Raw genomic sequence first — 15,217 nt, 5'->3', positions numbered from 1 at the left:
GGGCACAATTGGTTACAGCTGGCACTGCTGGCAGGCACACCTGTAGGCAATTTACATTGGGCTGCCTATTTAAGCAGGTTGCGCCTGCCTGTCAGTACCAGGGTGTCTGTTTGTGTTCCCGGGTGTCTGTTTGTGTTCCCGGGTGTCTGTTTGTGTTCCCGGGTGTCTGTGTTCCAGGGTGTCTGTTTGTGTTGTGTGGCTGTTCTGTTAGTCTTGTTAGTGTGTCTGTTTGTCTTCCTTCGTCGTGTGAGGGTGTTTGTTCGGGTTCCCTCGTCGTGTGTTGGATCTGCGGTCCTGGAGGACTGCTTCTGTTCCCGAGTTCTCTGCGGTCCTGGAGGACTGCTTCGGTTCCCGAGTTTCCTGTTGCCCTGGAGGGCCGCTTCTGTTCCCGAGTTTCCTGTTGCCCTGGAGGTCCGCTTCTGTTCCCGAGTTTCCTGTGGCCCTGGAGGGCTGCTTCTGTTCCCTGTGCTCGGCTGTCCTGGAGGGCTGCCCGCGTCTTCCTTGGGTTGCTCCCCTTCCCCCGTAAATAAAACCTTGTGACTATTTTACTACCGTGTCCTGGCCTGCGTTCGGGTCCTGTTCACCCCCCTTCGTGACAAAAAATAGGTCACCTAAAAGAAAAGGCTTCATTTCTTAAGATCCTTTGCTTCTTTACTGGGTTTCCATGCAGAAATCAGGCGGACACAAGGTGGAGATGTGGCATTGTCTGTTTGCTTTATCATTCTTTCTCCGCATTCACCCTCTGTTGTCCCTCAATAAAGGACGAGGCAGCCGCTGTCGGTGCCCAGGGCTACATCAGTGCTCTTTAACATTTCCAGCCTGAGCGCCCAGGTTCGGGGAGAGAGTCACAATGGGTTCCATTTGCCTCCTCTGCACCTTTGCGAGGTTGCGGCTGTGGCAGCATGTGACCAGAGGTGCATTGATAATCCGTTTACCTCTCCTCGCCCCGGGTCACAGTACATCACTTCACAATCACGTTAACCAGCGCGGTCAGGGACCAAATCCACACAGATTCACTTGATGTGGTTGTTAAATGGGATAAGAGAGAGACCCCGCCAGGAAAACAACGCGCTCTTCTCTCGTTCCTTTTCAGGTGCGTGCGCTTTTTTTCTTTCGCTGTTAATGCTATAAAGAGCTGTGGGGATGCGAGTGAACTGATAAAGGGACTTAATTTTGCACAGATGACTTTTCCCCTGATCTAACCTTTGTGTAAACCCCGAGGACAAACCTCGGATTAAACCTTAAGTTGAATATGACAAGTGCGTCCAACGCAACTTCGCCTTTTACGTGTCTGCGTGCGTAAAAGGTCATTTATAGATACACGGTCAACTCAGGATGTGTCTGATTCGAAGCATTGATTGATAAGAGCGAGATTAGCGTGCGTGACGTCAGAACCTGCAAACAAATGACCCCATAAAAAGAGCAAACCTGTGTGGGGAGACAAGAAAAGCGCCTTGCGCGCCGCACGGACACCGTAGAGACCAGAGACTCCTCCGTGACTCCTCTCACAAAGGCACCCCAGAAGACATCGAGATGCCCCAGTCCAGCGGCTCCACGTCCTCCACAAAGAGCATCCGCAGAGCTCCGTCCGAGCTGGAGAGATCGGACTCAGTCACGGTCAGTTTAGAATCAGGTTTGGAGAGAATTTCCCGAGCGTTGCCCAGAGAGCTGCTGGTGTGGCGCACGGAAAGATTTGGCAGGTTAAAATTACAAGTTTCGTATTGAATGATAACCAGACGGACACAGAATAAATGCTTAAATTAGCCACAAGTGTGTCTTAAGAGAGTCTGTCACATGTTTCCTTTGTGCGCATTTAATGAAAACGCATCGATTCGAAACTGCCTCTGTGTCTGTGTACTGGCATTGTCTTTAAATAAAGTCAGTAAAGTCACAGTCGGTCATTCTCCAATTTTAACAGTCTCAGCGATTCCTTGGCCGCCGTCAAAGCTTGATCGAGGACGCGCGCAAAGAGAGGGAAGCGGCGGCCGCAGCGGCGGAGGCGGCGGAGGCCAGCGAGCAGATCGTGTTTGAGGAGGACGACGGGAGAGCTCTTCTCAACATTTTCTTCACTTTGAGGAACACCAAAACACCCGGGTTGTCCCGCACTCTCAAAGTCTTCGAGGTACGATTCTCGACTGTCATTATCTGTTTGTGCGAAGAAAATAAGATCCAGCAGTTCGACCTCCGGTTCTTAATCGTTTATTTTATTTTCATTTATAGCATTTTGATAATCTTCAGATTCTGAAAAATACCACCGTGGTCCAACTTCAACAGATATTTAATATTTAGATATTTAGATTTTTATTTTTATTTTTTTAGACATTTGAAGCAAAAATTCATCATCTGGAGACGCGTCCATGCCCGAAGCTGAAGGACAGCCTGGAGGGCCTGGAGTACTTCGTCCGCTGCGAGTTGCACCTGTCAGACGTCAGTACCCTCATCGGCTCCCTCAAGAGGAACGCGGAGGACGTAAAAACCACCAAAGAAGTCAAATGTAAGCGCGTCCCCCGCTTTGACAAACACATCTGGAGCGCGTCAAAGTGCGCAGAAGAAGAACCAAAACTGCACTGACGCGTCCATTTGCTCTCTTTCTAGTTCACTGGTTCCCAAAGAAAATAGCTGATTTAGACAAATGTCATCATCTGGTCACAAAATTTGATCCAGATCTGGATCAGGACCATCCTGTAAGTAATGGGTTTTCTAGCAGCGAATGATGGAAACCAGCCCTCATTTCTGGGATGGTTTTTGTCGTGCGTATGACCAGTATGCACCATGACAGAGAATGTAATCAGAGTGTGACATCCTGAATCTGAACAGGGCTACACGGACGCGGCTTACAGGCAGAGGAGGAAAATGATTGGAGACATCGCCTTCAGATACAGACAGTAAGACCGTTGCTGTCGGTAGAAACAGACCCAAAACACAGATAAACGCATCCGTCCTGATATCTGATCTCTGTGCTCAGCGGGGAGCCGATTCCCAGAGTGGAGTACACAGAAGAGGAGATCGGAACATGGTGAGAAACGCAGTCATCCCGAGGGCGGCTCTGAAATCTGCATTTACCCATCAGGCATGAAGATATCAGCCCGACCGTCCGTCTGTTTCAGTGCTACAACGTCCGCCCTTACCTTTTATTTCGCACCATTAGCCACAGGCGAAGGCACCGCAGCTGTGCTCAACCTCTCTTTCCCACTTCTAATTGGCCCAAAATGACAAAGATTTAAGCATCGCTGGTGGTCAAAGCCATCTGAACAATGTAAAAATGCACGATATAATTTGTGAATGCGTTTGGAAAAAGTCATTTAAATGGCATTTGCACTGATGTGTGGAGAGAAAGGGCAGTGACATGGCAGTTTAGTTGTTGTTTGAATATATTTACAGTGGTTTTGTCACACAGGCGGGAAGTCTACTTGACTCTGAGGGACTTGTACGCTACCCACGCCTGCAGCGAACACCTTGAGGCCTTCCGGCTGCTGGAAAAGCATTGTGGGTACAGTCCGGACAATATTCCACAGCTGGAGGATGTGTCATGCTTCTTGAAAGGTAATGACAATCATTAAATGCTTCAAATGCCAATAGGGATAGCAATTATTTATTCTATGTTGATCTCTCACTAACCCCCCCCCCCACACACACACAGAGCATACAGGGTTCATACTCCGTCCAGTAGCAGGTCTACTCTCGGCCAGAGATTTCCTGGCCAGTTTGGCATTCCGAGTGTTCCAGTGCACCCAGTACATCCGACACGCGTCCTCCCCCATGCACTCCCCAGAGCCGTGAGTACAACCCCGATTCCTTGTAATAATAAACGTGAAGGTCAAAAGCACAGAATTAAAGAGGACAATTCTATTTGTCCTTAGCGACTGCGTCCACGAGCTGCTGGGTCACGTCCCCATGCTGGCCAACAGCACCTTTGCCCAGTTTTCCCAGGTGAGGGGAGGATGCAGAGCAATATGTTCCCTCAGGCTCAGTTATTTTCCTTTGATAACTCTGCATGGATTCATCTACCACAGAGCCTCGGACTCGCATCACTCGGTGCCTCTGATGAAGACATTGAAAAACTGTCCACTGTGAGTTCCAACAGCAGCACTGGTGCACTAACGGGACTTAATATGGGAATAATTCAGTTGCAGAGATGTATTATTATTGCTATTCTTGTTATTATAGTTGTAACTGAGTAGCTGATTTTTTTTTTAATTAAAGGCCATTGATGTAGACCTGCTTTAATGTTATATTTTAATTTTAAGTGCTGTCAGTAAGGTTATTATACAGAATAAAATGATATTATTTTCCTTAAATTTGGGCCACATGTTTTAAAGACTGTCACTTTTATTGGAATCAACAGTTTTCAGTAAAGCAAAATACAGAAATAGTCCAAATCCTGGGGGAAAAAACAAAAACCCCGGTTTAATGTAATAATACTGGTCTGTGTGTCTTCCTGTCAGCTGTACTGGTTCACCGTGGAGTACGGCCTGTGTAAACAGAACGGCGAGGTGAAGGCTTACGGTGCAGGGTTACTCTCCTCTTACGGAGAGCTGGTGGTGAGTCCGTGTTTGATCCCCTTGAACCTGTCGCCTCGGCGCTGCGCTAACGCTCCATCCTGTCACTCAAACGGCAGCACTCGCTCTCTGATGAACCCGAGGTGCGAGAGTTTGACCCCGATGCCGCGGCCGTGCAGCCGTATCAGGACCAAACGTACCAGCCGGTCTACTTCATCTCCGAGAGCTTTGCAGATGCTAAAGAGAAGTTCAGGTACTGACCCTCGCGTGGAAAACATAGATGCCAAAAAACAGAGGGATGATGGGTTACGTGAGAATAATTTAGAGAGCTGCCGGACAGAGAGGGCTGCTACTGATGCAGCTTTCATACCAAAGTCAAAGGCAGAGACTTTTATTTGGCAAACACATCAAATGCAGTCCTGCAGAAGCAGCTTTAGTGAGTGTTTTTACAGTATTTAGTCTCCAGACAAACCCAGCACAGTGGCTGGAAAATAGAACTTAGCGCCAGACTTCTGGCATCTTCGTCCTCTTTTTATGTTTTATATGTCTGACCTCTGCCTGCATCTTTCCTAAGGAGGTACGTGGCCGGTATCAAACGTCCCTTCTCGGTTCGGTTTGATCCTTACACCACCAGCATCCAGGTGCTGGACAACCCCCTGAAGATCCAGGGAGGCCTGGAGTGTGTGAAGGATGAGCTAAAGATGCTGGCAGACGCCCTCAGTGTTCTGTCCTGATGGCCGACACCGTGCGCCTCCTCCCTCCGTTGCTCTGCCGCTTGTGACGAAAACTCATATATGTTCAGCTTTCTGTGCTGTATCTCCACTTCTGGTGCCGCTTCTCATCAGTTGTTGCTTGTGTGGCACTCTGGTTGTTTCAGGCAGGTAAAATAGGAATATTTGCAGTGCTGCAGTGCACCCTTTCCAAAGATTGAACACTCATTTAGATCGGAGGTTTGGTTCCGATGCAGTTTATCTGACTGTTTTTTGTTTGTTTGTTCGTTTTGTCCACATCTGAACCAAAATCAATGAAAAGAGTAATTGTTGATGAATATAATGTTATAGGATTTTAATTATATGATATATGATATATGATTTTTTGCAGCATGAATTGTAAATTTACAATTAATTTCATTTTCTCTGTAAGAATGTACTGTTGAATAAAACAATCTGATAAACAGATGGATGGCAACAATTGTGATGCCTACATTATTTTAAACAGTTTATCTTTTATCAATTATACTGATAGATGAACTGGGTCTGGCTGATTTGATGTTACCTCAGACTACCACCAGAGGGCGCGCTCCACTAAAGCAACACGCCATGAAACCCTGAAGGTTCAAAAGAATTAAATCTATTTCCATCATTAGCTCTTTCCCTGCTTACAACCACTATGAACTGTATTTGCTACTTTATTGTTCTGCGGGAAAAAAATCACTTCAATTCTTAAAAATTTTAATTAAATGATGGAACGCTTTTTGTCGTCCACACGAGAATCCAGAAAAGATAAAAATAAAGGCATTCACTCTGCTTTTTCATAACAGTTAACGGACCAAACAGGCGCGTTTGTGAAGGTCTGTCCTTGTCCCCAGGTGAGAGGACCAGCTGAGACAAACAAATAAAGGTTAGCCTCTTTCACCACTAGGTGTCAGTGTAGGTCTGAAGACGAACACAGTTTTACCTTTTGTAAAGACACCCGCTTATAGTTTTAAATAAACATCGGATTTCATGTAAATCTCCATTTCTGCATATGAGTTTAGAATGGCATTTCGTGTTGTGCTCTTCCACTTTCTTAGTTTTGTCATTTTGTGCGTTGACACTCTTTGTCAGGAAAAAGAGCCTCGCACCTTCTGCAGCGGTCAGTCTTCCTCCCCACCACCACCACCACCACCACCACCACCACCACCACCTCCACCTCCTGTCAGTGCTGGCTGAGAGTTGAAGTAAGCAGCCATCCCTCGGCTGCCAGGCAAATGTGACCCCGGTGACTAACATCAGCACCGGAGCGATCCGGGGACCTCTGCCGCAGCGTTTCAACTCTGGATGTTAATCCTAATTACAGCAGGGCGGAGACACTGACATTTTTCTTGGAGTCTGAGGAATTACGTCTATTCTTGGTCAGTCTGCGTCCCCTGTGTAAACATTGTGATTGTAGGTTACAGTGCGTAAACGTGGAAAATGCCTATGGAATTGTTCCATATCCCCCCCTCTCTCTCTCTCCCGTTAAGCACTTTTCCATAAAACGTTTTTGGTCCAGTTTTCTTTTCTTTTTTTTACCAGTCATGAAGGAGGAGCGAAGGGGTGGGTCTAAGGGGCGTGTTTCGGTATAAAACACTTCTCCATCAGAAGTTTTGCCTGTCGCCTGGTTTGGGACAGCCTCTCATACATCATCTCTGTAGCCGCATCAACTGGGAAACTAACTTACCTGCAACCTCTCCGACCAAATCTCACCCCCCATCGTTGTGACTACTGCCAGCTGACATGGAGACCCAGCACAGAAACGCAGCCCCTTCGTTTTGCCACACCTGCCGGAGAACGGAGATCAGCATAATGAAGGTAACCAAAGGGCAGAGAAGCAGTTGCAGACTCTGTTGTGCTGTGCGCGTCTCTGAAAAACCCGCACAGCACAACAAAGGACGGATGCTTTGTTGTACTTGGACAGCGCACACGCACGATTACGCATGTTTCCCACCATTTTTTGTGTTCAATACGAGGAACCGGACGGCTCCTGGTTTGCAGGTAACAGCCAGTTGAAGGTGCGTGCGTGACACTGAGAGCGGGTGAAGCTGCGACATGTTTGTGCAACAAGTTAGCGGATTTAAGAGGGGAAGCCTGGTTTAGATGTGCGCTTTTGTCTCCAGTCTTCTGCCAACTGGATGGCGCGCCGTTCCCTGAACTCGGGTCTAACAGCAGGTCATGCTGTCGGCGACAGGGGGCTGTAGGCCTGAGGGTCAGTGAGCTCATCGCAGGGTGAGCAAGGGGAAAATATATGCTGAGTCTAGCGTTTCAGATAGTTAACTATCGAGCAGCCGGTCTTGCAACTTCTGGAGTTGTGTAATAGGCAGAAGGCCACATATAGCTCACCGGCTACTTTCTTTCTCCAGAATAAGCAGTTCTCATAGGTGAGAAACGACGTTTGATTTGCTGCTGTCTCTCCCGCATTACATCACTTGTTTTACGCGGAATTATCTTTTCTTTGCAAGTTAGTGGGCCAGTACAGAACCGCTCAGGAGCCGGAACACTGGAAACAGCGATCGCGAACGCGTAAAAGCGCATTCTTGCAGAGGCAACATCTGGCTGTCATTTAGCTGTTTTCTTCAAAAAAAAAAAAAAAATTGTTTGCGTCATAATCATTGATTCAATCCTGGTCCTGATTTTCTGTTTCATTTGCTGGCCCGATGTTTTATTTCGTTTGTTGAATTTGCTTTTTTGTTTTTGTTCTGTTTTGTGCTGCAGGTCAAAAAGATGTCCTCGTCCAGCCACGCGCTGCTCTTTGCGCTGGCTCTGACGCTCTACGTTGTGGAAGTAACCTCGATAGAGACGCTGTGTGGGGGTGAGCTGGTGGACGCGCTGCAGTTCGTCTGCGAGGACAGGGGCTTCTATTTCAGTAGGTCCCCCACTTCGTCCTTCTCTCTTTTTTTTCCCCTTCCACCTCAGCGTCGTTGCGCGCTCCGCGTCCGCCTGCCTGTTGTTCGTTCGCGCACACATCTGTTTGGATAGCTGAAGCTGTCGCTCCGTCTGCGGCTGTGTGGAATGCGTGCTTGCTGTTTTCCTTTCTCACGCATTCACACGCGCGCTCACGCGCGCACACACACATTCATGCGCACACTTCTGTCCAGCTGCGTGTCTGAAGAACCGGTCCCGGCTGCTCTGCTGAGTGTGCCAGTTCAGTCCAAAGCTCCTACCTCTCATTGCATATGAAAGGCCGGTGAGCCGTGAAGGCACACACGACTCATCCCGACACAATGGGCCGCTTGTTTACCAGTAAAGTAATAGCACCCCAAGAGGCATTCCAGTCACCTCAGCAGCAGTATTCCCAGGCCGGGCATCCACATTGATGAGTTAGGAGGGAGGGTGGTGGGGGGAGGGGGGGTGTTGTGCATGTGTGTGTGGGAGGGTTAAATGTCAGGTTAAGGGAATGGATCTTTAACCTCCATGCTAATGATGGCTCCCATCATACATTGCCATAATGGGAATGCTGGCTGCTGCTGACCCTTCCACGGATAAGGTCGCGTCCGTGCAGACTCACGATGTCACCTGTCACACACGGAGAAAAACAGCAGTGTGTGCCCCCCCCTTCCCCCCAGTTTCTATTCTCTCACTTTCCAGACTGTCCCGGAAGTCACAGAATCTTTTTATGCTGCTATCTTTCTAAGTGGGAATCTTTCTAACAAGAAAGGTCACTGTGAAATTTGGGACACCTCCTCCTCCCGCCTCATCATTCCTTTCTCAGATTCCTCGTCCTGAAATCGAATCGGCCTCCCCCTCCCCTGGGCTTCCCCTAAAGACTTCAAACGAGCTTTTTATCGGCCACGACCGCCAAACCTCCACACGCTCTGCCTCTTTGTCCTGCACCTTTTTACTGTGTCTTCCTTTTGTTTTGCTCCCGTCACACACCCTCTCTGCCCAGACCCCCTTTCTCTCCTTTTCCACATGTCTCCCTCTCTCCTTCTCCCCCTCTCATCATTCTCTCCACCTCTGCTGACTTGACAAATTACAAGGTCAACGGAGACCCTGCATTTTATGTATCTGTTCATGCAAAGGTGAACGCTCCGTCTATCCTCCTTTGGTGTCTGCGGCAGGGTGTTTACTTGTGTATTCACACATTAAAGGACTCCCAGATAGCAGTAATCAGATTATCCTCTCCAAACAAAAAGATTTGTTGCAGTTGGTCATAGATTTCTCTTATCCTCTTTGTTCTGCCGACTCCTGTGATTGTCCAACTAATCCCGTGAAAACAACCTAGATTCATTACTAATGCCGGGCGGTGATGTCAGACCTTTGCCGTTCCTCAACCCCCTTGTTGTGCTCTTCCCCAGGTAGGCCAACCAGCAGGGGCAGCAGCCGGCGCACCCAGAACCGTGGGATCGTAGAGGAGTGTTGTTTCCGTAGCTGTGACCTCAAACTGATGGAGCAGTACTGTGCCAAACCCGCCAAGTCTGAAAGGGACGTGTCGGCCACCTCTCTGCAGGTCATCCCCGTGATGCCCGCGCTGAAACAGGTACAGCCCGCCAGTATGGAAAAGGGCCCAGACGCCGCCTATCTGTCCGGCCATCTCTCATATCGTCATTAGTGTTTGAGCCTCGCCCCCATGCCCCCGATGCTGAGTCGAGTGTGAAATGCACGCAGGGACGGTTTTGACTTGTTAGCAACCATTGGTAAACAGTCACCTTTCGGGCAGAAGTGCTGACCGCCGTGGAAAACATCAAGACAGTCGCGGCACATAACATTCAGGGAAAGGCAGAGTCATGCTCTCAGGCTGTGTGTGTGTGTGTAGGTGTGTGTGCGAGCGAGGCCATGAGATGGTGGAAGACTGCTGGTCCGCAACAGTGTGTTCTGACTGTGTGATTATTAGTCACGGAACAGCAAACCTTCTGAAACTGGCACGCATTTCGCTCCTAAAAAACACTTGACCCGTCCGACAGAGCTCCTCAGGAGCGTATGAAAACACTCGCGGGGAAGCTTTTCGATGTGTTCACAAGATCCCCGTCTAGCTGCGTTCCAGAACATGCCTTCCAGAAAGGTGCCTTAGCTGTCCGCGAGGAAACGCAGGCGGCTGATCCGAGATCGATGTAAACAGCAGAGCTAAATACATACAGTGAATAATGTGGCTTCTGTCTGAAGCGCAGAAAAGAGGGGCTGTTAGGGAATTAGTTGGGACATGTTCCATGTTGGTCTGGAACAGAGAGATCTGATGGGTACAGCCACTCTAAGGGCCAGCTGTTCTTAAGCTATTGAGAGGGCCTGGAGTGAATGAAGGGGGATAAACACCCCTCAAGTGGCAGGGCCAAAACAAGCCATTCAGATGGATCAGTGGCTGCTTGCGCATAAATTCTAGCTTTGCTGCTACCACTCCCACTTTGTCTCAATCCTGGTGCTCAGCACATCACCTAAACACTGTTTAGAGGAGATTCGTTGGTAGCGTGGGTACCGTGCGTGTCACTGCAGCCAGGCGGAGGTCTAGCGCGCTAACCGGGTTGACTCTCTGATAGTCTGTAAAAGAAAAAGGCTGGACTGGCCACTTGTTGACAGCTTCTTTCAGGCAAGGAAGCCAAAACAAGGGCAAGTCTGAGGCGAGGCGAGCCTGTTTTGACTTTCACAGCTATAAGAATGACACTTGATTTCCATTTGATTGGCTCAACAATGACTCGTTGTTTTCCCTCAAAATAAACCAGGCTTTCCTCCATTAATACGCACTTGCAAAGAGGTCTTATCACTTGGCATGAACTGACTCCCTCTTTTCCCTTTTTTCCCCACTCTGCTTTCGCCTGCACACCACAATAGGAAGTCCCGAGGAAGCAGCATGTGACCGTGAAGCATTCCAAATACGAGGTGTGGCAGAGGAAGGCGGCCCAGCGGCTCCGGAGGGGTGTCCCCGCCATTCTGAGGGCCAAAAAGTTCAGAAGGCAAGCGGAGAAGATCAAAGCGCAGGAGCAGACCGTCTTCCACAGGCCCCTGATCAGCCTGCCCAGCAAACTGCCCCCTGTTTTGCTCACCACGGACAGCTACATCAACCACAAATGAGCCCGCTGCCAGCCCTTTGCACAGACAAGAGTTTGGATGGAGAAAAAAAAAAGACTAGGGGATTATAGCTTTGTCTCTGACGTCATTTCTGTGGCAGTCCTCTTTGACCTCCCCTGCACTGTCCGAGCCCACCAGTCTCCCCCACCCCACTCCGCTCTCATCCACTACTTCCTGACCCCTTGGCCCTTTTTCTTACGCTCCCTCACCCCCCCCCCCCGACTCAACCCACCCATACTCGTCCAGGACACAAACATGCCTTCACATTCTTCCCGTCTCAACTCTTTTCTCTCTCTTTCAATCACCGACACAAAAGGCACAAAAGCAAACGATGAACACAAAGTTAACAATTTGGCTGAATGCAATTCAGGTGGACCCTTAGACGAAAAAGAAACGGGAAAGGAGGAAAGAAGATGAAAGAGATCGGTAGCTTGCAAGAGGATACGCAGCTCTGCGAATGTTTTTTTTTTGCTCGGTTTTTTTTTTGGCTGTTGTGGGAAGACATCTGAAAGTGAAGAGCGGCTTGCATGAAAGAATCCATTCCACGTCATTTTTTTTTTCTTGAGGCAAAAAGAAAAAAGAAGAGAAAATCCTCTCGCTAGTTCTTCTTCGTATTAGTTTGCACCTCTACCTATAAAGGGACTTCCACACTGTAAGGAATTATTTTGTAAAATTAGATTCCTGTTCCAGCACCTTTTGATCACAAACAAAAAGGCAGAAAAGAGTCTGCAAAAATTGCACATTGCCACGGATTACGTCAAAGTAAAGAAAAAAAAATGGCACTATTTTTTTATGAACAATGAACGTGTAGCTTAAAAAAATGTCATGGTGCTAGCTTTGAGAATGGACTCAAAGAAGAGGTTGAAAAGCACGTTTCTTTTCCTTTGAATATTAAAACTTTCCGTTTTATGGAAAGTGTGACTTTAAAAGAATGGAAAATAAAGGATATGGGGGAGCTCCGGCAGTGGCAATATCAAGGGGGAGTGTCACTGGAGAAAGATGCAGGCTGCGTTGGCATCGAAGCTCACAGCGAGAGCTAGCGGCTGCTCATTACTAGCTCGCTGGTTTAAACGGCCAGGGGGGCCCGAGACCCAGTCCCCATTCATCCTGTCCTTCTGAGGCTGCGAGACACAGGGAGCAGTGCGGGGACGCCGGTGGGACACAGTGGGCTGTCTGGATTGGACGATACTACAGTTCTGGGACAGGACTTCCTGTTTGCCATGGCTTTGCAGATTTGCTCTGACAGGATGTAACATGGCATGGACAAAGAGCAAGTGGGATAACGATGATTCTATTTTTTTGTCTTTATTCTGTTTTCTTTTTTCATATCAGTGTCTCAATGAACAAAACAACAACAACAACAACAACAACAACAAAAGTGAGAGGAAAAGCCCATCAGTTTCTGGTACCGTGACATTCCTGTTTTTCCACGTTTTTCGGCTTTTTGTGTTTCCGTGGTTTATTGGTATGATGTTATTTTACAGTTTTAAAGAAAGGCACAAAATATCAAGTCAAAGGGAAAAAAACAGCAATAATGCCGACTAACATTTTATTTTATTGTATATCAGTAGTTTTCACATGCTTTTGCCTGAAAACAAATACTTGAATATATATGTATGTATGTATATGTATTATATAAATGTATATATACATATGTAGATATATATATATATATCTATATATGTATGTATGTATAGATATATAATTAGTTTCCAGGGACGTGTGTTATTTTCCTTTAGTCTGAGCTGTATCTTGCGTAATGAGCCGCCAAGCTTTTTTGTTTGTTTGTTGAAATACAAATAAGGGCACTGTATAAAGGCATTATTTATTTTGTTATAAAATATATTTGAAAAATTGGTCCAAATAATATACGTAGCACTGATGCTCAACTGACGGTTTTATTTTGTATGATCTCTGTATTCCAATTGGAGTTGTAAGGCTTTTTTTGTAGATGCTTTGTACCAAAAAATGTCTTTATTTCCCTTTTTTTTGTCTGCCATAGTTACTTTAAATTAATAGTTGAATAGCAGCATATCCAGGATTGTTTAGGCATGTCATGCCACAGAAATAGGCACATACTCTGCGTGCATTGGTCTGCATGGACGTTCTGTCAGGGTCAGCTGTGAGGAGGAAAAACATCGACGCGTGACTTTATTATTGAAACTCTAGCTGTTCAACGTTGATTGTACTCGTATCCACTAGGTTTTCTTTCTTTTTTTTTAAAGCCACTTTAGTATTGATGGCGGGGCGGGAGGGGGGGGCGGGGTGGGGTGGTGGTGGCAGTCCTTCATTAAATCATGTCTTTCTACCTGTTCCTGATGCCTCCTGAGGAGCGTTTTTCCTACGTGCCAGTGCCACTGATGATGTCACGTGTTGGGTTTTGGGCTCGTGAGGCCAGAGATGCCTGGTTAGCTGCAGGGTTTTAGCTCGTGTGTGACGAGGAGTGTGTGTGTGTTGATGCCTTAAACGTTAAAGGTAGTGATGTGGCCACCATCGAAGGGCACTGTCTGTCTGTCTGTCTGTCTGTCTGTCTGTCTGTCTAGACAGTGTCCTTCATCCTATGCATCAACATCCTGTTTTCTTTGCACGGCGAGATGGGGGAGGGGCCTCATCCTTGCTGTCCCCCCCTCGACACTCTTCTAATCATTCATCCATTATGCATTTGATGAAGGGCTATCAAGCTGAACCATTTCTCAAGCACTCAGGAAAAAAAAAAGAAAATCAAAAACGACAACACGTAAAAACAATCCCTCTGAAGGAGAAGTGCTGAGTGCGCGTGATCGTTTGGTAGTAGAATTGTCCCCCTCCCGGGCTGTTATCGGCACCTGGCCGGCCACAGTGATGCAGCTCTCTGTGACACACCACTGAAGCCCATGTCAGAAACAAGGTAATCCTGTGCCACAGTGTAGTCTCCTCCTGTACTGAGTCATGCGTTGCCCATGAAATGGCGGCGTGATGGATAGCTGCCCTGCTGTGGCGGAGAGTCAAGTCAGTGCATCATATCTTCTTTCTGTAAGAGAGATCTCAATTATTAAGGCTGCGTCCTTTCGATAATTATATTCTACTTCAGTTGTGCAACAAAGCAGGCAGTGCAATTATTATTATTATTATTATTATTATTATTATTATTATTATTATTGTAATGTTATATTTTCTATTTTATTCTATATTTTCCTGCTAGGACTGCATTCATTCACTATTGTAATGGTCAAACAGGCTACTCTTGTGTTCTTATGAATGGCGTGAAAGACAACCACTTGTTCTCGCTGAATATGAAGAAATATCTTGCCGAGCAATGGCAACATGTTCTGTGTCAGTAGCTCACTCTGCCTGTGTGTATTTTATTGATTTAACTTCTGCACGCTAGAACGTCCGAAATGCACAATTCATGTACTTTCATTTTTAATATCAATAAAAACATTTTATTAATCAGACCAGCGTGAGACGAGTCGACCTTTGATTGCACCCTGACTAGCTGTTTCACTCCTCCTCTCCTCCGTCCCCCGCCGGCCATGTCTCTCCTCCTCTGTGATAGCGCACGGTTCCAAACGCAGAGTGACAAACAGGCTGCCCACAACTCCTCCATCCTTCCTTCCTGTGTTAAGCCTGACCCGTCTTTGCTGACACACCCATCTGTGCGTCCATCCCATCCTCCTCCTCCTCCGGCGGCCGGCTAACTACTGGAGCGGGCTGCTAAACTTAGCAACCGGCATGGCTGAAATTATCACATGCACGCTCTGAAAATGGCACAACCTTTCATTGTTGATGTGCGTGCGCGTACCCACCCAGATGGATTTACTGTATCTTTGTTCCCAGAATGGAACCGTTTTGGGCGCTGAGGTTATCTTGGTCCGACAGAGCTAACTGACTCTTCTGCTGGTGCTGTTTTAGCATCAAAGAGGTGCAGGCGGGGAGGCAGACGTCTCTTTCTGGCTTTGACCAAAAGCTCTGAATCACAGCGAGGATTTGACTGACCGATCG

At 47.4% G+C, this 15,217-nt stretch overlaps 2 protein-coding genes across 2 annotated transcripts; both read left to right on the top strand.

The window, feature by feature from the left end:
* Window positions 1-885: 885 nt before the first annotated feature.
* th (tyrosine hydroxylase) lies at window positions 886-5,691 on the top strand. The gene is made up of 13 exons (XM_057052813.1): window positions 886-1,617; window positions 1,919-2,122; window positions 2,320-2,494; window positions 2,596-2,684; window positions 2,818-2,885; window positions 2,966-3,016; window positions 3,398-3,543; window positions 3,641-3,776; window positions 3,861-3,930; window positions 4,014-4,070; window positions 4,446-4,541; window positions 4,619-4,752; window positions 5,074-5,691. The coding sequence occupies exons 1-13, from the start codon at window positions 1,534-1,536 to the stop codon at window positions 5,231-5,233; spliced, it is 1,470 nt and encodes a 489-aa protein (XP_056908793.1). The 5' UTR covers window positions 886-1,533; the 3' UTR covers window positions 5,234-5,691.
* Window positions 5,692-6,837: 1,146 nt separating this feature from the next.
* Window positions 6,838-14,670, top strand: igf2b (insulin-like growth factor 2b). The gene is made up of 4 exons (XM_057052180.1): window positions 6,838-7,051; window positions 7,952-8,106; window positions 9,539-9,716; window positions 11,000-14,670. The coding sequence occupies exons 1-4, from the start codon at window positions 6,977-6,979 to the stop codon at window positions 11,237-11,239; spliced, it is 648 nt and encodes a 215-aa protein (XP_056908160.1). The 5' UTR covers window positions 6,838-6,976; the 3' UTR covers window positions 11,240-14,670.
* The last annotated feature ends 547 nt before the right edge of the window (window positions 14,671-15,217 follow it).

Source organism: Takifugu flavidus, chromosome 13 (genome assembly GCF_003711565.1).
Source record: "Takifugu flavidus isolate HTHZ2018 chromosome 13, ASM371156v2, whole genome shotgun sequence".
Taxonomy (NCBI): Eukaryota; Metazoa; Chordata; class Actinopteri; order Tetraodontiformes; family Tetraodontidae; genus Takifugu; species Takifugu flavidus.
Note: the sequence above shows the minus strand (reverse complement) of the source record. Positions and strands in the feature narration are given on the sequence as shown.